The sequence below is a fragment of the Penicillium samsonianum genome, assembly GCF_028829775.1.
Source record: "Penicillium samsonianum strain IBT 33392 chromosome Unknown utg000001l_segment0_segment0, whole genome shotgun sequence".
NCBI lineage: Eukaryota > Fungi > Ascomycota > Eurotiomycetes > Eurotiales > Aspergillaceae > Penicillium > Penicillium samsonianum.
Window position 1 is genome coordinate 2,239,959 of NW_026643259.1, and position 20,221 is coordinate 2,260,179.

General features: G+C 51.1%; 7 protein-coding genes across 7 annotated transcripts; 3 read left to right on the forward strand and 4 right to left on the reverse strand.

Annotated features, from left to right (window-relative positions):
* Positions 1-696: 696 nt before the first annotated feature.
* On the reverse strand, positions 697-2,549 carry N7471_000871 (cytochrome P450; the record flags this gene model as incomplete). The annotated part of the gene is made up of 5 exons (XM_057273592.1): positions 697-1,142; positions 1,239-1,390; positions 1,461-2,258; positions 2,315-2,378; positions 2,429-2,549. The coding sequence occupies 5 exons, from the start codon at positions 2,547-2,549 to the stop codon at positions 697-699; spliced, it is 1,581 nt and encodes a 526-aa protein (XP_057141771.1).
* Positions 2,550-3,255: 706 nt separating this feature from the next.
* Positions 3,256-4,365, reverse strand: N7471_000872 (uncharacterized protein; the record flags this gene model as incomplete). The annotated part of the gene is made up of 3 exons (XM_057273593.1): positions 3,256-3,732; positions 3,791-4,241; positions 4,313-4,365. The coding sequence occupies 3 exons, from the start codon at positions 4,363-4,365 to the stop codon at positions 3,256-3,258; spliced, it is 981 nt and encodes a 326-aa protein (XP_057141772.1).
* A 930-nt stretch (positions 4,366-5,295) lies between these two features.
* Positions 5,296-10,613, forward strand: N7471_000873 (type I polyketide synthase; the record flags this gene model as incomplete). The annotated part of the gene is made up of 2 exons (XM_057273594.1): positions 5,296-5,319; positions 5,370-10,613. 2 exons carry the CDS (start codon positions 5,296-5,298, stop codon positions 10,611-10,613), a joined length of 5,268 nt encoding a protein of 1,755 aa, XP_057141773.1.
* Positions 10,614-11,368: 755 nt separating this feature from the next.
* N7471_000874 (SDR family NAD(P)-dependent oxidoreductase) lies at positions 11,369-12,617 on the reverse strand. The gene is made up of 3 exons (XM_057273595.1): positions 12,006-12,617; positions 11,703-11,925; positions 11,369-11,601 (listed from the first exon to the last, which is right to left on the reverse strand). The coding sequence occupies exons 1-3, from the start codon at positions 12,501-12,503 to the stop codon at positions 11,432-11,434; spliced, it is 891 nt and encodes a 296-aa protein (XP_057141774.1). The 5' UTR covers positions 12,504-12,617; the 3' UTR covers positions 11,369-11,431.
* Positions 12,618-13,019: 402 nt separating this feature from the next.
* Positions 13,020-14,333, forward strand: N7471_000875 (Zn(II)2Cys6 transcription factor domain-containing protein; the record flags this gene model as incomplete). Its single annotated transcript, XM_057273596.1, has 1 exon — positions 13,020-14,333. One exon carries the CDS (start codon positions 13,020-13,022, stop codon positions 14,331-14,333), a length of 1,314 nt encoding a protein of 437 aa, XP_057141775.1.
* A 1,078-nt stretch (positions 14,334-15,411) lies between these two features.
* Positions 15,412-16,803, reverse strand: N7471_000876 (FAD-dependent oxidoreductase; the record flags this gene model as incomplete). The annotated part of the gene is made up of 1 exon (XM_057273597.1): positions 15,412-16,803. The coding sequence occupies one exon, from the start codon at positions 16,801-16,803 to the stop codon at positions 15,412-15,414; it is 1,392 nt and encodes a 463-aa protein (XP_057141776.1).
* A 1,817-nt stretch (positions 16,804-18,620) lies between these two features.
* On the forward strand, positions 18,621-19,177 carry N7471_000877 (uncharacterized protein; the record flags this gene model as incomplete). Its single annotated transcript, XM_057273598.1, has 3 exons — positions 18,621-18,633; positions 18,686-18,813; positions 18,875-19,177. The coding sequence occupies 3 exons, from the start codon at positions 18,621-18,623 to the stop codon at positions 19,175-19,177; spliced, it is 444 nt and encodes a 147-aa protein (XP_057141777.1).
* Positions 19,178-20,221: the final 1,044 nt, after the last annotated feature.

The following is a 20,221-nucleotide window of genomic DNA, read 5'->3' on the forward strand; positions in this document are numbered from 1 at the left end:
GTGAGTTCTATAATCCTACCATCCAGCGCTAAAGAGATTCTTCACGATAATTCACCCCCACGTCCTATCCAGAAACTCCGCGAACTCCAGCCAACGCCTCAAAGGCGTGCTATGACGATCACCTTATCTTAAAAGTCAGATCCAATCTGTGAAGAATGGGAGTGAGGTCCGCGGTTCCGCTGCTCCTCTGGGCGACATGCATTGGCTGCGGAAACGGAGTTGGCAATTATGCATTATGCCATTCTCCAATACGACGTGCATATGTGCAGGGATTAAAAACGTATTTTTGGAGAAGGATCCAGATTGCCTATTCCAGGTACGATGTAGTAGCCATGTGGTAATCATAATATGCACAACTAGACCGAGTTGACTGGCCTTGCCGCTTCCGCGGTCTTATCAACGAAAATACTACGCCATTAGAAGCAAAGTAGCCAATTGATTGAAGCACGGGATGGGATGTAAGGTGTTAGGAAAAGGAATGCCACGCCGATCGGGGGTTTCAATCAATTTGAATGTATCCACACGGAAGGGTTTTGCGTTGATTACATGGATGATCTACATAAGAATAGGGTTTGATGCCGAGATGACAGACATAGTAGCGTAGATATTTTCGTCGGACACGAGTTCGCATGGAAATACCCAATGGAGAGGGGAGGGTGATAAGAATCACATTCAAGTGCATATCCTCTAATCTAACTAATCAAATCGAGCGAATACCTCTTGCGCCTCGGCAAATTCCCGCATAATCGTCGCCCTCTTCTCGGGGGAACGCAGACGGATGGCACATCCATAGTCCTTGGGGCAATGAAGAAATCCTTTACTAGCGCCAGAGTGAGCTGAAATGTCACTGTCGCTTCCGGGTGGCTCGAGGAACTCGAAGGCCCAGAGCAGCTTGGCAACACCAATGATCAAGTTACGCTCCGCCAAGTGAATGCCCGGGCAGATGCGCCGGCCCGCCCCGTAACCAAGGTGATCACGCCGTTCGGACGCTGCGTAGGTTGAGGCCAAGGCTGGGAACTCTGCGAAGCGTTCAGGCTGGAAATGTTCTGGTTCCTGCCATCGGTCACTGTCATGATGCATGCCCCAGACATTGAGAACGATGCTCGATCCTTGCGGAATGAGTTTCCCATTGATGTGGTCATCTGCGAAGGCTTGTTAGCCAATTTCTTCGGGGTTTGATTTTTTTTTCTTTCTCGGTTATTTTCTTGGCGGGAGGGAAAAGATCGGATTCAACTGACCTTCAGCGACGGCGTGGGGAACGCCCAAGGGGCTGACCGGACGCCACCGGTGGGACTCTTTAATGATCATGTTGATATAGGGCAGCTTGGACCAGTCAGCCCAAGCCGGGGAGCGGTCATATCCGATAATGGAGTCGATTTCTGCATGAGCCCTGCAATACCACCTTGTCAGCTTTCTTACTTGAGAAGATGAGGATGAAAGACCAGGCCCGGTCGGCATACTTTGCCTGCACTTCTGGATATTTCGTCATGGCCTGGATAATGGTCAATATAAGCGAGGACGAAGTGTCAGACCCTCCTTCCATCAGAACTCCTCCTAGGAACCGTAGCTCATTATCGGAGAGCGGAGTCTGTTTCAGTGTATCTAGAACCCGATCCATGAAGGAGTCGCGCTGAATACCCCGTTGGCGGCGCTCCTTAACTTGGTCTAGCACAGTTTGGTACAGGTCCTGCATTAGATCACCCACTTCGACCGCCCTATTTCGCCAGTTGCCCAACAGCCACTGGGGCACATAGCGCAGCAGAGCGAACGAGTCAACAGGCGGGGTAGCGCCAAGCTCCTGCACCAAGGACCATTTTTCCATCAGGTAGAAAAGCTTCTTCATGTAGTCATCGTGGATGGTTTTGGTGCGAATACCAAACACAAGCGAATTGGTGATACTGTTACTGTACCGCTTGGGATGCAGCATGTGATCCTCTGGCATGGTCAGAAAGTCATGTAGCATCTGCTTGGCCTCCGCCTCTTGGACTTTCCAGTGGTCGCGCTCGCAGCGGGGTTCCATGAAGTATTGATGGATGGTTTTACGTAGCATGCGCCATCGCTCCCCATACTGCATGACCAGGAGATGGTCACTCTGTGTGATCAGGTGAGATACCAAGGATGCCGGTCGGTGGGAATATATGTTGCTCTTTTTGTCCAGAAGCGTCTTGATCAGTTTCTGGTCGCTGATGACGATGGTGGTGTTGTTATATCGCTTCAGCGTGAAAAAGCCACCATATTCCTTCGCCCACCGGGAAAACCTACAGAAATCACTTAGCATGTTACCCGGTTACATCACAGGGGAGTTGGCCTTCACTGGAAATGTGCATCTGATTTTGGCACCTGCAGTTCATTTCCAAAAAGTGGAACGGTTGGAGGACCTGTGCACACGTTAGATGTGAAGTTCCGCCACTTCATTGCAACCACATACCGTCTGGGAGCTCTGCAGGTCGATGTCCTGAACGGAGGAGATACGTGATAACAAATAATGCGCTGGTACTGCTGAGTAGTATCGCCAGAAGATGCGTTGGTGCGAGCTGTAGGAAATCCATAGTGTTGACAGGGTGGCCGGAAAGTTCTCCCTAGGAAAGACTTATTGTCTACATATACTTATGTTCCTCATCGCCGCGGGGAAAAGGGATAATACCTATTTTGAGATTGGCACTCAACTAGGCGGGCGATGGTTTCATGTTCCTAAAGGAGAATCGGAGTCCGCTCGTATAGAGCTCTCATAGCTAGACATATTGTCTACGGGTGCATCCCATCCTATCTACTTGGGTATTATATCAACTAAGCTTTCGTAATGCTCCCAAAAATAAGATCGGAGCCTTGCCTGAATAAACAGTTGGGGGTCAAGCGTATGCTACAGGCTTGGAGGATACTAAGAGGGGTTAGACGTCCTATTAGCTCCTGGTGCACGAGGGACAATCCCTCTATGTTTGACAGTCTATGTAGAAAGAAGAATCCATGGGAAACGGCAGTTATTTTGTATAGGGTATATAAGAAATGTAGCTCTGGAGTGTTCTATGGATGACAAGTGACACACCACGTCAAGTCATGTGTTATCTTGAGATCATCATAGTCTTGCTCTTTCTACTCTCCACGGTTTCTTCCTGAACATATCTCAGTCTAGGCAATAATCAAAAGCCCATCTCGTACTCGCCCTACGCAGGAAGCAAGGAGTGGAAATAACGATTGAATTCAGCACAAACTGCGATTCATCCATGTATGAACTAACAAGTGTTGGGTAATACGTCTCTATTTGCCCGAATCATCGGCCACTGTCCGTCGCTGTGTCCAAGAACCTAGATGCTCCAACTTGCTCTCAACCCCCGTAGAGTGACCATTGGACCCATTCACCGACGCGGGCTGTACGCCGTTGAACAGCCCCTGTTCATACGCAACTGCGCCCAGGGCCAATGGGGCGGGAGACATATCCTCCACCCACGGCTCAAACTCAGCATTTTCAGGCTTAGCCTTTGGTTCCAGCGCTGCCTGTTTGGCCCAGGATTTCTCCTCTTCGAATGCAGCATGCACCAGATGCCGCTGGAAGAATGAACCCTTCATCTTGGCGACGGCAAAGTCCCAATCCGTAGTGTATTCCCGGAAGAAGGGCTTGTACCCTAGGAGTCCCCCAATCCACCGGCCCACAATCACACATGTCCAGTATCCAACCTGTCGGCGGAAGGGGACCCATGCAGGAGCGGGTGTATAGGCATCCCCGCCGTCTTGAATCTACTATGATGTCAGCCCCGATGGCAAGGGGAATTGCGCGCTGAGAATAGATTCATACCGCAAGGAACTGGATCCAATCGATCCCTCCATCATGCAACAACGCATCATGCCAATAGCCATACCAGTTTTCGAAGAAGACCCGATCGAGCTGGTAGTCGTTCCCCGAGTCCGACGCACTCAGGTAGACAGTCATGCTCTCGGGAGAATCTGGATGAATGAAGAAGTTATGCACACTGCCTGCTTTGACCGAGATCTCGCCGTCTTCTGGGGTGATGCGGCGGACGACCCCGTCCACTGAAATACCGAGCACTCCATTCTCGACGCGGAAGTACTCGGTTTGAAATTGGTGGAAATGCGGCGGCGGACCCTTTGGTCGATCGGGACTATTGATGATCTTGCGCAGGTTTTCCGGGATTGCGCCTTCAATGTTGTGGCGGTATGTCTGACGGAAGAGAAAACAACGGCCCGGTGGAGGTTCAAGGAATTCGGTGGTGAGAAGACCGCCAAATCTGGATTACGGTCAGCGATCCCAAAACCTTTTGCCCCATAATCAGCAGTGAAAAGGGAGCCAATTACATACTTAACAATAGTCGACTGGCCCGCCGAGTAGTGGTAGGGGACAAACGGGGCCATCGTGGTTGATATGCTTCCGATAGTTGGTCAACTGGTAAATGCCGGATTTTACAATAGAACCATGAATATTCGAGATCGTCTCCTAAGAATTACCGAGAAAGAACCCTGTGCCTCTACCAGCACCTATATACTTGCTATGACATTCAATTACCACTATCGCATGCAGAGTTTCCCATGGGCTGCCGGTTGAAGCATGCTGAAATGGCCTGATCAAAACATGGGAGTATATTTAGCGATGCACATTCTCATCCGGAGTGTCTGCACGGAGTTCTCATGAGGTTCCTAAAGGGTGAAATATCTCATCTAGCAGCTTGTGAAGAGATCATCCCCGGCACTCCTTTGGGCTAATCAGCATGCATCCCGTTCAGGCTTAGGGCTTACGGAGGCTTTGCACAAATCTGTGACAATACACTCGAGATCGCCATCGCCACCGCTTACGGACGGGATCCTAATTCTTGGCTCGTATCCGTAGATCTCCGTTATCCGTCAGTAAGACATGTTCAGTAAAACACGTTCTTGCGAAGCTTGGCTGCATTATGACGGAAGCCTGGACAATATCCCCGAATGGACGAATGGATGTAGATAAAGATGTCCAAATGCGGAAAATGGACCCCAGCCCACTATCTCTTATTGCAATTGTTGATCTTCCTTGTGAATGTTCTGGGTGTCGGCCTCTCCGGGACGATAGGAAACCGCCGTGGAGGGTGGTAGGGGGAGGATGTCCAGACGTTGTACTTGTGAACGAGAGCTATAAAGGAACATCAATAACCAACAGCTGTATACATTTTAATGAATAAGCTTGACTTTGCTAAGGAGACTGAGTCTCCGAACTGCTACTGATAGACATGCATTCTACTTCACCTTCTACATACCCCTCTGGGGGAACTTCCCCAGCACCAGCTGACACCCCTGGGACTGCGTATAGTGAATATGTTTGTGGTCCCAATTCCCGATGTTTTGCATCGTCTTCTGCCACAAGCGCTCCTCAGACTGACAGTGAATAGGAATTCTCTAACGACGTGGCCGTCGTGGGAATGGCCTGCCGCGTAGCGGGAGGCAACCACAACCCGGAGCTTCTCTGGCAATCGCTCCTCAGTCAGAAAAGTGCAGTGAGCGAGATTCCAGAGATGCGCTGGGAGCCTTACTATCGTCGAGACCCACGAAACGCAAAAGAGCTCAAGAAGACAACCTCACGTGGTTATTTCCTAGATCGCCTGGAGGACTTTGACTGTCAGTTCTTTGGCATCTCTCCTAAGGAGGCCGAACAGATGGATCCCCAACAGCGAGTCTCGCTGGAGGTGGCCTCAGAAGCACTGGAGGATGCCGGTATTCCTGCCAAGAGCCTGTCTGGGAGCGACACAGCGGTCTTCTGGGGTGTAAACTCAGACGACTACTCCAAGCTAGTGCTTGAGGATCTGCCGAATGTCGAGGCCTGGATGGGCATCGGCACCGCGTATTGTGGCGTGCCCAATCGCATTTCCTATCACCTCAACCTGATGGGACCCAGCACCGCCGTGGATGCGGCTTGTGCCTCGTCTCTCGTCGCCGTCCATCATGGAGTTCAAGCCATCCGGTTGGGAGAATCACAGGTAGCTATTGTTGGAGGCGTCAATGCCCTTTGTGGACCAGGCTTGACTCGCGTCCTCGACAAAGCCGGAGCCATCTCCTCTGATGGATCTTGCAAGTCTTTCGATGATGACGCCCATGGGTACGCTAGAGGTGAAGGCGCCGGCGCCCTCGTCCTCAAAAGTTTGCACCGTGCATTGCTCGACCATGATAACGTCTTGGCCGTCATCAAGGGCAGTGCAGTGGCTCAGGACGGAAAGACGAACGGTATCATGGCTCCCAATGCCAAAGCACAACAGCTAGCCGCGCGAACTGCCCTTAAGGTTGCGGGCGTCGACCCGAGCACCGTGCGCTATGTGGAAGCCCATGCCACGTCTACGCCCCTGGGCGACCCAACTGAGATATCCGCCATCGCAGGCGTCTATGGCACAGGCCGCCCCGCCGACGACCCGTGCTACATCGGGTCCATCAAGCCCAATATCGGTCACTTGGAAGCTGGTGCAGGTGTCATGGGCTTCATAAAAGCAATCCTGACCATCCAAAAGGGCGTCCTGCCGCCCCAGGCTAACTTGACAAATGTCAATAGCCGGATCGACTGGAAGACGGCCGGCGTGAAGGTGGTCCAGGAGGCCACCCCGTGGCCCTCCTCAGACCCCATCCGTCGAGCAGGTGTTTGTTCATATGGGTACGGAGGTACCGTTTCTCACGCAGTCATTGAGGAGTTCAATCCTATCCTACAGCCAGACCCCCTTGATGATGGGGCAGCCACCGGACCAGCCCTTTTGTTATTGTCAGGCCCCCAGGAAAAACGGTTGGCACTACAGGCCAAAACGTTGCGGGAATGGATGACTGCCGAGGGAAAAGATCACAATCTGAGTGACATTCTCACAACTTTGGCTACGCGACGAGATCATCATGACTACCGAGCAGCGCTTGTGGTTGACGACCATCTTGATGCTGCCCAGGTCCTGCAATCACTGGCCAATGGAGTCGACTATCCATTCACGACCCAGAGCCGTGTATTGGGCGCAGACATCAGCAAGGACGTTGTCTGGGTGTTTTCCGGGCACGGTGCGCAGTGGCCGGATATGGGCAAGCAACTGATTCACAATCCTGTATTCTTCGGAGCCATCCAGCCACTTGATGAGCTGATCCAAGCTGAGATTGGCCTGTCACCCTTCGAGCTACTCCGGACGGGCGATTTTGAGTCGTCTGATCGGGTGCAGATCCTGACTTATCTCATGCAAATCGGACTCAGTGCCGTTCTTCAGAGTAAAGGAATCACTCCACAGGCCGTTATTGGCCACTCAGTCGGCGAAATCGCGGCTAGTGTTGTGGCTGGGGCTTTATCCCCAGAAGAGGGCGCGCTCATCGTGACCCGCAGAGCGTTGTTATACCGACAGGTCATGGGCAAGGGCGGTATGATTCTCGTCAACCTTCCTAGTAGCGAGACCGAAGAGATCTTGGGTTCCCGAAAGGATCTGGTTGTGGCCATCGATTCATCGCCTTCTTCCTGTGTGGTGGCTGGAGACAAGGAGATAGTGGCCGAGACTGCAGAAGCCTTCAAAGCACGGGGTGTGAAAACATTCACCGTTAAGAGCGACATTGCCTTCCACAGTCCAACCCTGAATGGCCTCGTGGATCCTCTGCGAGACGCGCTCGGACAGGCGCTGGCCCCCACGAGTCCCACAATCAAGCTGTATTCCACCGCACTGGTAGACCCTCGTGGCCAGGACCTGCGCGACGTGGAATACTGGGCCGGCAACATGGTCAACCGCGTGCGTCTCACCTCGGCCGTCAAGGCGGCCGTTGAAGATGGACATCGCCTTTTCCTTGAAGTCTCAACCCATCCAGTGGTGTCTCACTCTATTAACGAGACGCTAATGGACGCAGGCATGGAGGACTTTGCGGTCATCCCGACTCTCCTTCGCAAAAAGCCGACTGAGAAACACATCTTGCACAGCATTGCACAGCTTCATTGCCGTGGCGCTGAAGTGAACTGGGCGGCGCAGATGCCTGGACGCTGGGCGACCGGACTGCCCACAACGACCTGGATGCATAAGCCCATCTGGCGCAAGATAGAGACGGCGCCCCTCCACACTGGCCTCACTCATGATGTCGAGAAGCACACGCTTCTGGGACAGCGCATCGCAGTGCCCGGCACCGACACCTTCGTCTACACTAGCCGGCTGGACAATGAATCGAAGCCCTTCCCCGGCAGCCATCCCCTGCATGGCACCGAGATCGTTCCAGCAGCAGGTCTGATTAATACTTTCTTGAAGGGCACCGGCGGCCAGATGCTCCAGAACGTGGTGCTTCGCGTTCCCGTTGCTATCAACGCGCCACGGTCGGTCCAGGTCGTGGTGCAGCAAGATCAGGTCAAGGTCGTTTCCCAGCTGATTTCAAGTGACCCCTCGCTGTCGGATGACGATGCCTCCTGGGTCACTCACACCACTGCATACTGGGACCGGAAGGTTCTGGGTTCCGTAGATCGCATCGACCTCGCCGCCGTCAAAGCGCGACTGGTCACCAAACTAGCAGACAACTTTTCGATTGACTACTTGGACAAGGTGGGCGTCTCAGCCATGGGATTCCCCTGGGCGGTAACAGAGCACATCCGCAATACCAAGGAGATGCTGGCGCGCGTTGATGTCAATCCGGCCGTCCTGGGGGATGACCCCCTGCCCTGGGATTCTTCCTCCTGGGCCCCGATTCTCGATGCAGCCACCTCCGTCGGCTCTACCGTCTTCCAAACAGCTGCGCTGCGGATGCCGGCCCAGATCGAGCGCGTGGAGATCTTCACCAAGGAGGATCCGCCTAAGATCAGCTGGCTCTACGTCGAGGAGGCCTCCGATGCAGTGCCCACCTCTCACGTTAGCGTGCTGAGTGAGACGGGAGAGGTCCTCGCTAAGTTTACAGCCATGCGCTTCTCCGAGATTGAAGGCACCCCCGGTGTCAGTGGCAGTATGGAGAGTCTCGTTCATCAAATCGCCTGGCCACCGGCCACCCCGGCTGAAGAGCCCGTGTCCATCACGACGGTGATTCTGGTCTCGCCGGATTCTAACGCCTTGGCCCAGTATGCCGCGACTTTGCCGTCCAATATTCAATCCTTCCAGTTCTCCAGCACAGAGGAATTGTTCAGCAACGCTTCATCCCTCCCCCTCGAGAAGGGAACCGTTGTGGCCTACATCCCAGGTGAGGTCGCCTCGTTGGCAGATGTTCCTGCTGCATCCGAGTCGTTCACTTGGAACCTGCTCGAACTGATCAAATTCATCGTCAATGGCTCACTGCCCATCAAAGTCTTCACTCTCACTGCGAACGTGGGCGACGGTCAAACAGCCACCGCCCTGGCCCAATCCCCATTGTTCGGCCTGGCGCGAATCATCGCCAGTGAGCATCCCGACCTGGGATCCCTCATCGACGTTGAAGAGCCCATCGTGCCCCTGTCGACGATGCGATACATCCAAGGGGCCGACATCATCCGAATCAACGACGGAATCGCCCGCACCTCCCGGTTCCGCAGCCTACCGCGCACCAAGCTGCGCCCTGCCAGCGACGGTCCTCGCCTGCTTCCCCGCCCCGAGGGCACGTATCTGATCACCGGCGGTCTCGGCATCCTCGGACTTGAGGTCGCTGACTTCCTAGTCGAGAAGGGTGCCAGGCGTCTGCTGCTCATCTCGCGGCGCGCCCTTCCCCCTCGCCGAACCTGGGACCAGGTCAGCACGGATCTCCAGCCGACCATCGCCAAGATCCGCCTCCTGGAGAGTCGCGGCGCCTCGGTCCATGTCCTCCCGCTAGACATCACCAAGCCGGATGCGGTGGAGCAGCTGTCGACGGCACTGGACCGCCTCTCCCTCCCTGCAGTCCAGGGTGTCGTCCATGCTGCCGGTGTCCTAGATAACGAACTGGTGCTGCAAACCACACGCGATGCCTTCAGCCGGGTTCTCGCGCCTAAAATTGCGGGTGCGCTAGCCCTGCATGAAGTCTTCCCCCCGAAGAGCGTTGATTTCTTCGTCATGTTTTCCTCTTGCGGAAACCTGGTCGGATTTACTGGCCAAGCCTCTTACGGCAGCGGCAACGCCTTCTTGGATACACTGGCCACGCACCGGGCACGCCTAGGCGACGCGGCCGTGTCCTTCCAGTGGACTTCGTGGCGGGGGCTTGGTATGGGTGCCAGCACGGACTTCATCAACGCAGAGTTGGAATCCAAGGGAATCACGGACGTGACACGCGATGAGGCATTCGCTGCCTGGCAGCATCTCGCCAAATATGATATAGACCACGGAGTTGTGTTGCGAAGTCGCGCCTTTGAGGACGGGGAGCCGGTGCCGGTGTCCATCCTCAATGATATTGCGGTGCGGCGCGTGGGCACGCTCTCTGGCACCGAGCAGGCGGCTGCAGGTTCCAGTGGCAGTGATGCGGTGCCTTCGTCAGGACCGGAGCTCAAGACGTATCTGGATGAGAAGATCCGGGGCTGTGTCGCCAAGGTGTTGCAGATGACAGCTGAGGATGTGGATTCGAAGGCAGCCCTGGCTGATCTGGGTGTGGACTCTGTCATGACGGTCACTTTGCGTCGCCAGCTACAGCAGACGCTGAAGGTTGCGGTGCCCCCGACGTTGACGTGGAGTCACCCGACTGTCAGTCATTTGGTGGTGTGGTTTGCTGAGAAGATTGGCAATTGATTGACCTCCAATTCAACGAGACCAGCTGGTCGAGATAAACGAGATTACTCGATGGTCGTCCTCGGTCTTCATTTTGGATGCTGGATGTTGTTTTGATTTCTGAGAGTTTGTAATTGTCTTCTCCATGTCGCTTGATTTACGTTTGCATCATTTTATATTCGTTTTTCATTATGTCGAGAGCCATAGTTATTAGATCGCATGAATTATACCTTCTATTTCTCCTTGATCTGCGATCCGTAGCAGGAAAAGCTGGAAGGAGAAGAATGACGCTTCATTCTGCTAAGCTAAGGCTAGAAAAGACTCCTTGGCAGAACCTAGCACGTGACAGCCAACGTACTGGTCACGTGTCAGAGTAGATCCTATGTTCCACCATCAAAAGCTACATGTATGTATGAAACTGGTGGCGCGCGCTTCGCGCGCTAATGCCCTGAAATGATGAAAAAGAAAAGGCAGGTACAAGAAGTCAAAAGTCATAAATTGGGTCGTCGAACGCGGCCAAATTTATCTCACCGTTAGTTTGATAAAGGAAAGTTAGTGGAAGATTTAAGGGTTTTGGTGTGCCATCCTTTATGTACCTAGGTAAGACATGGAGATGAATAATTCGATATATACAGTAATGTCCGGAATCAACTTTACCTCCACACTCTCTTGCACTGGTCCATATTAGGACAGATCTGCCTACATCGCATCTACAAACCTTGGAATATATCTTTACGAGGCGTAGTAAATTACGTTGATTACAGCAACATAGAAACTATTACACACACGCTGATGATCTGGATAAGGTCCATCTCTCGCCCCTACATATAATGACATGCTTAGAGACCGGTGACACCCACCTTGAGATAGTTGACATCCCCATCAATACGCTCTCTAATCTTGCCCGAAGATATCTCATCAACATCCCATGCTGCCCAAGTGAAGCGTCCATGCAGAAATTGCGCCTCGTCCGATGCGGCCCAGACGGCATAGTGACCAGGAAGGTCCTCTGCAATAGAATATCATTAGCAAAGTGACCTTCAATCTTATGATAACTTTCACCGGCATAGGTTTAATATTCCATGTGAAAGTTTCATGCGATGCCCTTACCGTTATCCCAGTTGAGTGTGGTGCGCGTGTACCCGGCCTTCTGCGCCGCCGCTGTAAAGATCGATCCTGGGTGGAAACTTATGATTTGTAGGTCTTCTGGCGATACAGATTGGGCGATCTGCTGGACCAAGATTGTTCCTGCGCTCTTGGATGCAGAGTAATTTGGGAGTGAAGCTGCAGCCTCGAAATCGTGAATGGCTTTAGTCGATATGTTCACCAAAGACTTGATCGAAGAGAAGTCGATTAGTCATTGTTACTTTTCATACTATACGGAAGATAGCGCCGTCTTGGTGAAATACATACCAGCTTCTTGCTTGTATCTCTCTTGCTCTGGTGATAGAAAAGATGGACAAACGCTGCGATTGAATTGGCGTTTGTAGCAAGGTCGGCTACTACCTCCTTGTACCCTATCTCGAGGATGGTGCCGATGGGCTGCACGCGAGCCACATTTAGGACGAGGACGTCAACGACTAATCCCTCGGTATCAAACTGCTCCCAGAGGTCCTCGACGCTGGTAGTATTTGAGGCGTCGTTCAGACGGGCGATGAAGGTAGTCTGGGGTGACTCTTTGCTTAGGGTGGCGACGGCAGCATCAAGGGGACCCTGGTGACGACCGGTTAGGATGACCTTTGCGGCACTTGCTTTGCCAAAGGCTCGTGCAATAGCGAGACCAATACCACCAGAGCTTCCAGTTACGAGAACGACCTTGCCTTTCTGTGAGAGCTGCGGGCGGGTAGGGGAGATGGCCGCGTAGGGCTCACGGTGGACGACCGTAGTGAAGTTGTCGGCGATAGAGGGCATTATAGCGGTAGCAGATTCAATATCGAAAGGTTTGATAGTCAAGAAAGTGAATAGGGGGACAATAGGACTTTCTGCTTCCCGAGATCAAAGACTTTTATATCTATTACTTTCGAGACTGTACAACAGTAGTACTATTTCTAAGGCTTACAAACCCCTATAACGTGATCCTAAACGTCATACTTTGTGTGGGTCTGCGGATGATTAACACCTCTATCCCGCAAATTGCGTGTACTTTGTCGAATAATTCATCCAGCCTACCGTGGTTGACATGTCTGGTAGGGGGAGTACTAGCGGCGTGGCGAGGCTTCCCCCCTTCATCGGCCCCATAAAGTTCCGTCGTCGGGCCCACAAAGTTCCGCCAGTTTTCCGCCAGCCCAAATCTGGCTCAACTTACATGATTTGTCATTTATTGTGATTGTATTTCTTCACTTCAGCTATACGCATCAAGTGCCAAGCATATCGACAAAGAGCCGCCAGAGTTCCACCTTGCTACACGATCCGCAGAATTCAACCCACATGGATCTCCAAGAATCTACCACGTGGAGCCCGCCATGGCGGAAAGCATGCGTGCCATGTACTCGCGCAAAGCGCCGATGTGACAAACATCTTCCAACTTGCCAACGATGCGTGAAAAAGGAAGTGCCTTGCCAGTACCCCTTGGGTCGCCCGTATGCCCGCCGAGCCGTTCAATCGCTAAGAACAGCCGAGAGCTCCGAGTCAAGCCCGCTAAACTCGTTGCACCACCTAAGTGCGGAAAAAACAGTATCTCCAGGAGATTTTGAAGTTTTCAACAATTTATGGGAATATGGTACTCATGAGGAGCTCCCTGTACCGGACTTTGGCAGTCCCGTGAACAATGAAACCCAAGTCGCAAGCAGCTCTTGGTTCCTTCAAACAAACACGTGGACTATTCACTATATTGACTCGGTCCGCCATAACGAGAATTCTAACGTCCATGTGTCCGACTTCAAACAATTTATTCAGACCGTCAAGAAATGGCTCTTCCAGTGGGCCCGAGATACTCACTGTCCGTTCATACACAGGCAGTTATATTCCGAATCTGGCCTGCCACCATGTTTGCAGGATGCTTTCGCAGCCGTGGCCTTATACCAGTCAAAGAACGACAAGAATGAAGAGGCCGTTATGAGAATTATCGAAGAAAAAGCCAACAACCTAATAAATAAACCATCATTTGTCACAGATTCCGGAGAAGGAGCCCCGTCCTCTCTCCGGACGGTTGAGCAGCTCGGGCGGGTACAAGCGCTCTTCATATACCAGTTAATTCGCTTATTCGATGGAGATATTCGACAGCGAGCGCAAGCTGAAGCCCTTATTCCAACTCTACAGGATTGGAACAAGAACCTATGGGAATCAGCCAACTTGGACGCCTGCCTCGAGACCTCGTTTGGTGTCGCCGGCTTATTCTCTCAAGGCTTAGGGGTGAAGAGCTTGGATGACCCTTCAGGCCAACAGTGGCGCGACTGGTTACTCGCGGAGAGCGTGCGCAGAATCTGGCTCATTGGCAACTATGCGCAGGGCGTGTACCTGATGATGCGAGACCGTCAAACCGGCTGCTCGGGAGCTGTGTTTTTCACGGCGCGTCAAGGCCTCTGGGACGCACAATCTGCAGCGACTTGGATGCGGCTTGTCCGAAGTAAAGATCCGTTGTTTGTGCCCTGCCACGAGACAGATCTGATAATTCCGTTTGTTGAGGCAACAGAGGTCGACGTGCTTTGCTTATCCATCATGTGCATCATGTGGGGTGCACCCAGGTTGGACTTTTGGGTGTCTAAGTCAGATACGCAACTGGAGCTGCTGCTGGGAAAGTGACAAGGAGACGCAAGTTTATGTGATTATTATTATTGTTATTTCTATTATTATTAATCAATACGCCCGGTGGAGATCTTCACAATGTGTCCCAGAGCAGTAAGTAATGAGGTATTTCGATGCTCAAGCTACCTACTAAAACAATGAAGACCGTAGATTTCCCGGCCTTTCCAACTTCCGATCGCTTCTCGAAGATATCCACAAAGAAACGTAGTGTAAGTGGCCCCGATCTACTTACTACCTCAAACGAGTACTAATATTATTATATAGTCAAAGCCAATTACCAATTGTGACTAGACATATAGGGTTGCTTATACAAAAGTTACCAAAGAAAATAATATTCATAGACCGCCTAGAAAATGTCAAGGATTCAATATGTGTAGCAAGTCCAAATAGTTATACGAGGGTGGCGTATTTGGCCAATCAGGTATTTTTCTCTATAACAACGTGGGTTTATTCATAAAAAAAGGTATCCTCGTGAGGCTTTCGTACTTAAAACAGCATCCTGACCATATCGTCACCAAATCCGAGAATCTCATCAACCCCGCGAAGAATCTCTCAGCGGCTTGCAACTATGGAAATTATTACACATTTGGGGTCTTGGATGGAAATATCAAAAATGGGACAGAGCACCCCGAGGCAACCTGCAGGAAGCCAAATTGGTCACTGTTTATTCTGCGAGGTTTGGGTCTGACTCCCAACGCCGGCGCATCAATTACCACCATCGCGTCTCTACGGAGAGACACACAATCCGGAGTGGTGGAGTACTCTGCGGATTGGCACAGCTTACCTTCTATTTTACCTCTAGCATCTCCAATGCTCAATGTATCATGTGTAGTATTGCCGTCTGGCGTAGAGTTTGTGGTTTATTGTGAGATCTGCCATCGCAGACACCCAGCCTTTTATAAGTACCTGGATACAGCAATTCAAGCCTAGTCTCCTGCCAGAAACCCCTATTGTTTCAAAATAATATAGTAGGCTAGTGGCACAGGTAGGGGCAGGGCTCCCAGAACAGAATACAGAGCTTGGATGGAAGTTACATGGGCCGAGAATGTCATGACATGCAGCAAGTCCTCATTGCCTAAGCTGATAATCCAAGTCCCAGATGTTCGCGACAGAACCTCCTACTCTCCTCACTCACATCATACCCATTGACCCACATCCTACCACCAGGCTCAAACGTGCTTTTACAAGCTGAATCAGGCGCCGGTCTCTCCCTGATTACCTTCTTTCTAACCTTCTCAAGTCCAAGCTCAGCCGACTGCGCCCGCTGCGTATCGCGAATAGCAGTCCATTTCATATCTCGCGCAATTTGATGTTCGCCATCCGGAAGAGTCATATCACCGGCATTACCACGGCTGATGCTGCGCAAATGCTCCACGCGAGCCTGTCTAAACCGACTCCACGCACTCATCACCTCCGGCAGATTCTCCGTCGACCTCAAATAACCTACAAACTCCCCCAGACTCGCTGCATCCTCAATCGCCATTCCCGCCCCCTGTGCAGCATGAGGAAGAAGAGCATGCGCCGCGTCCCCAACCAGCGCTACTCTTCCAGATGTACTAACATAGCTGGAAATAGGACCGACCTCACCCAAGGTCCAGGAAACGCACTCCCCCTGTTGAACCAGAGAAGCCAACACTCGCACTTCCTCACACCACTCCGATACAAGCTCGCGCATCGTCTCAACATCGGCAGGGTGATTCCACGACCCGACGGGCATCCCTTCGCTCGGTCGCGGGACACCGATAACAAGATTATACAACTCGTTCGAGGCAACCCTATAACCCAACACAAACACGCCGGGCCCCACCCACAATTTTGCCTCCGTGGAAGACATGAACGGTGCAGTAATGGGGTTTGAGAGCATCCGCGACCGCGGAATCACAGCGCGGTAGTTATGTTCCCGATACGGGGTGGGGGCCACATCTTTCGACGCCGGCAAGGATCGCCTGGCCCGGGACCAGATCCCATCTGCTGCGACCGTGAGATCCGCCTCGAAGTGCTCACCGTCTGCCGTACAGACCGTGCCGGTCCCTTGGTCCACGGATACAACGGACTTGCCAAATAAAACTGACACGTTGTGCAGCTGTTTTACGCGCTCGAAGAGCGCTTGCTGCAGGTCTGGTCGGTACATCTGCCATTGGGGCCAGCCGTAGAGCCATGTGCTGATAGGGTTGTTCATGTTGAAGGTCAGTTCGTTGTTATCTTCCCAGCGGCGGATGGAAATATGTGAGGATTGGACGCCGACTTTTTCCAGAGATGGTGTGAGGCCCCATTTGTGTAGGATGCGAGTGCTGTTTGGGAAGAGTTGCAGTCCGGCGCCGAGCTCGCTGAGGGAGGCGTTGGATTCTAGGACTGTAATCTGGTGGTGGGGATTTATGTCTGAGAGTGCTATTGCTGATGAGAGACCGGCCATGCCAGCACCGATGACGGTTATTTTCAATGGGATGCCTGGTTGATTGGAAGACATCTTGATCTGCAAAAGCCCAGTAAAATGATTTTAGATCCAGGTGCTGCTGCTTTGCGCGGTTGTTGGGGGAGGGGGATGTTATAAACATTCCATGGCTGCTGATGCCTAAGGTCTCCCCCACGAGCACCAGCTATCGGCACCAAGAAAATAGAGTGGATGGCTTTCAAGATCTCTGCAGGCTTTCTGACCTGTGTAACGAACTGCAAGCGGCGGGTAGCGGGTATCAGCACACCGACATTCTACCCGGGATCGGGACAAAGTGGATCGCCCCAAGATACTACTCCACAGCTAAGCATCGTGGTTTAACGACGGCCCTTGCTCTTCAGGTGTAGCCTATCTCATAAAAAAGTGGATGGTCGCTCATTCACCTTCAACTACAGCTCGTGGCTTGGAAATGGGGCCAGGTGTATGGTTTCTTTCCCTTACTTGGCTTATCCAGGTTCATAACTTCTAAAGTGCCTGATGCCAAGGCCATGGAGCTAGTTCCTCATATTGCCGGTAGACTTTGCTATTGGCTGTAATATTATAATTCAACGTTACTATTTTTCTTGCGGGTATTCTGGCGGTATGCGGGTCCACGGGTGCTCAGGCGGCTGAATAGGGCCTTCCGGGGCCCCACCCAGTAATGTTCAAGTATCGACTCGCAACCGTAACGTTGCCGTGCTAAGTCTTACTGCGGATTCGGGTCTTTGGAGTAACTCCGAAGGACGTGACAAATAGAGCGCCAAGTAGGTTAGTCCGAAGAGCCCCCAACTCATAGGATGGTTGTCACAAGCGTTGAACAGTGAAGTATAATGAGAAAGGCAGGCCTAAGTAACAGTGTACTATCGATCGCGAAAGAGCTTAAAATGTCTTTGTGAATGGGTGACCTTATTCTTCTAGCCCTTCGTACTCCTTAACCTACTCCTGGCCAGGGGTTAGGTCCGGGAGTAGCCGTCTACTCCCTGTATACCCCTGGGAGTTGCAACGGGATTAGCTATTACACAAGAGGCAGTGATCGATTAAGCTGCGCCACCAACTCATGTGAACCAGCATGCATGTACAGTCGCGGCCTTTATCGCTTTCCATGTTCGAAAAACACGGTTGCGATCTTCTGACGGATCTTAGTCACGCCATTTTACTTTCTGTACAATGTCGGGGAACGGTGTGGGTAGCGTCGAAGGTAGATTAAAGAGCACGGATACTAAGCCGCGAACAATCTATTTTGCATTTACAGCCAGTAGCACCAAGCTCCACGGTAGTACTCCGTCCTTGCGTCGGGTGTCATTACTATGAGCACATCCGCAAGGAGATCGGCATGGCGGGCTCAGCAGAATGTTGCTTCCACATTAGTCCATATCCGGTCTAGATGGGCTACCTCCACAATCTGCATGGAGTCACGTCGTTCTTAGTTGGATACCGTACTATGAGAATCTTCCTTTCTCTAATTTACCGCCTACTATCTATCACTGTTTGTACTGAGATATGCTAACTAATACAGTGCTAACTGTTGAAGGATCGTCAATTCGACATCCTTTTGCACCATCCGCCAATTACGTTCATTGAGGTTGGAAATACCTTGCCAAACGAAAAATCTCTCGTACTGATAAAAAATAATGTAAATACAGCTAAGTTTCCCGATTACCGCAAACGTTCATGTTAGAGTGGTGCTCAAAATATTTAACAAATGAAATAAATGGATCACAAAGCATGGTGATCCAAGTCCGTTGGACTAAAATTCGGAACTATAAATGGAGTGAAGTCTATGGCGCGGAGAAAATCAGATGTCCCCTCTTCTCGACGTGGTTTGAATACTAGTGGGCTTACTACCCCTCATCATGTTCTATAGTGGTAGGCAGGCCCCTTCAGCCTTGCTATGTTCGATTATGCTTACAACATTAAGCTCTTCTAGTGCAGCGATCTGCGACCGAGCATGGTGCCTACAAGATAGGCCAGGTTGATAACTCAACGTTATGTGGTTACAAGAGCAAAGATCGAATGCCTTTCAGTTCGGCTGTGGGTATATTTGCCGTAAGCAAGAGAGTTGACATGGCCTTCCAATGCGTTTGCTGACTTGGTGGTTCCGGAACAGGTGTCGGGGTCTATACACTTGGAAACTCTGGAGATGGAGGTCGCTCTGGAAGTGTATAAAATGAACCTGGGTGTATTGCACGGATACCCCCACCAGGGTTTCAAAATCGATTTGAATCTAAATATGGTGAAGGGTAGCATTGAGCTACGATTGACTGGCTTTGATGAATTATGGCTTGATATCGATGCAAAAGTCTTTCAGGTGGCCGAGGATGGCTCTGGGCAGTTCATAGAATACAGGAAGGCACATTTTATCCAAAAAATGCCGGGTGTTACGTGCGCACCTTGGGTTGCCCCTATTTAGCAGCAGCTGGGGACGAAACAAGACACAGTGAGTCTTCGCAGGTTCCTCATCAATCAAATTACGATCAGTTATGTAATGGGAAGCTACTTGTCGGTCGTAAGCGATGTCATGAATAATATACATAAATACAGTCGAATTCTAGATTTGTGTTGATTGGTCTCGTCATTCCAATAGAAGATGCATCGAACAGTATCGGAATTGCAGACCTAACTAGTTATACTCGTAACTTGAAACTTAGGGTGCGGTAGGGTATATATAGATACCCCTTCTTTTATTCCAATAAATCATATTTGACCATTGCATACCTACAGCAAATCGCGACCCACTAGTAGAGCTTCTCCTAGGAAATCTCTGGTCTTACAATATCGAACAGTAGGTATCTTAGTTAGATCATAGTAAAAGGTCGACAAAAAATTTAAATTAAAAAAGTTCAAAAAGTTAACAAAGGAAGTAAGGGGTTCCATTGCGCCTTGCTTCTCAACTTGTAGTCTCGAATCACAAAGAGATCTGTTCAGGTGGCATTGCTACTCTGCAGGGTGGTTACACAAACCGGTCATTTCTGCAGGTTCACAGAACAAATTTCTGTGTGTCCTGTGTGGCTGGCTGAGATATGGCAAACCCATGTCCTATGAGAATGAGTGCTCTGTTATGGAATGAAACCTTGACTCGGGATGAAAGCTGACGTGGATGCATACGGCTGGAAGCTTACTTCACCGCTTCTGAAAGCAGAATGCAAAGGATGTTAAGTCATTTACTTATACAACGAACGTCAATGTTGCATTCAGTAATAGTATCCTAAGCCACAACGATCAAGGAACCCATGGGTCTATCAGGCTACTTTTAAAAATTGACAATTTTGTAGGAGATGCTGACAGTAATAAGCACTTTTATGCGAGGCGTCTGATATTGATGCCATAAGATATTCCGGATAAATATCCAGAAACCCACATGCACATCGACCATATTTTTGACACAATTCACAGCATGTCACCCTTGTAGCCCGGACTTTGAATTTGATAAGCATTCAAGTTTGGAGTTGAAAGG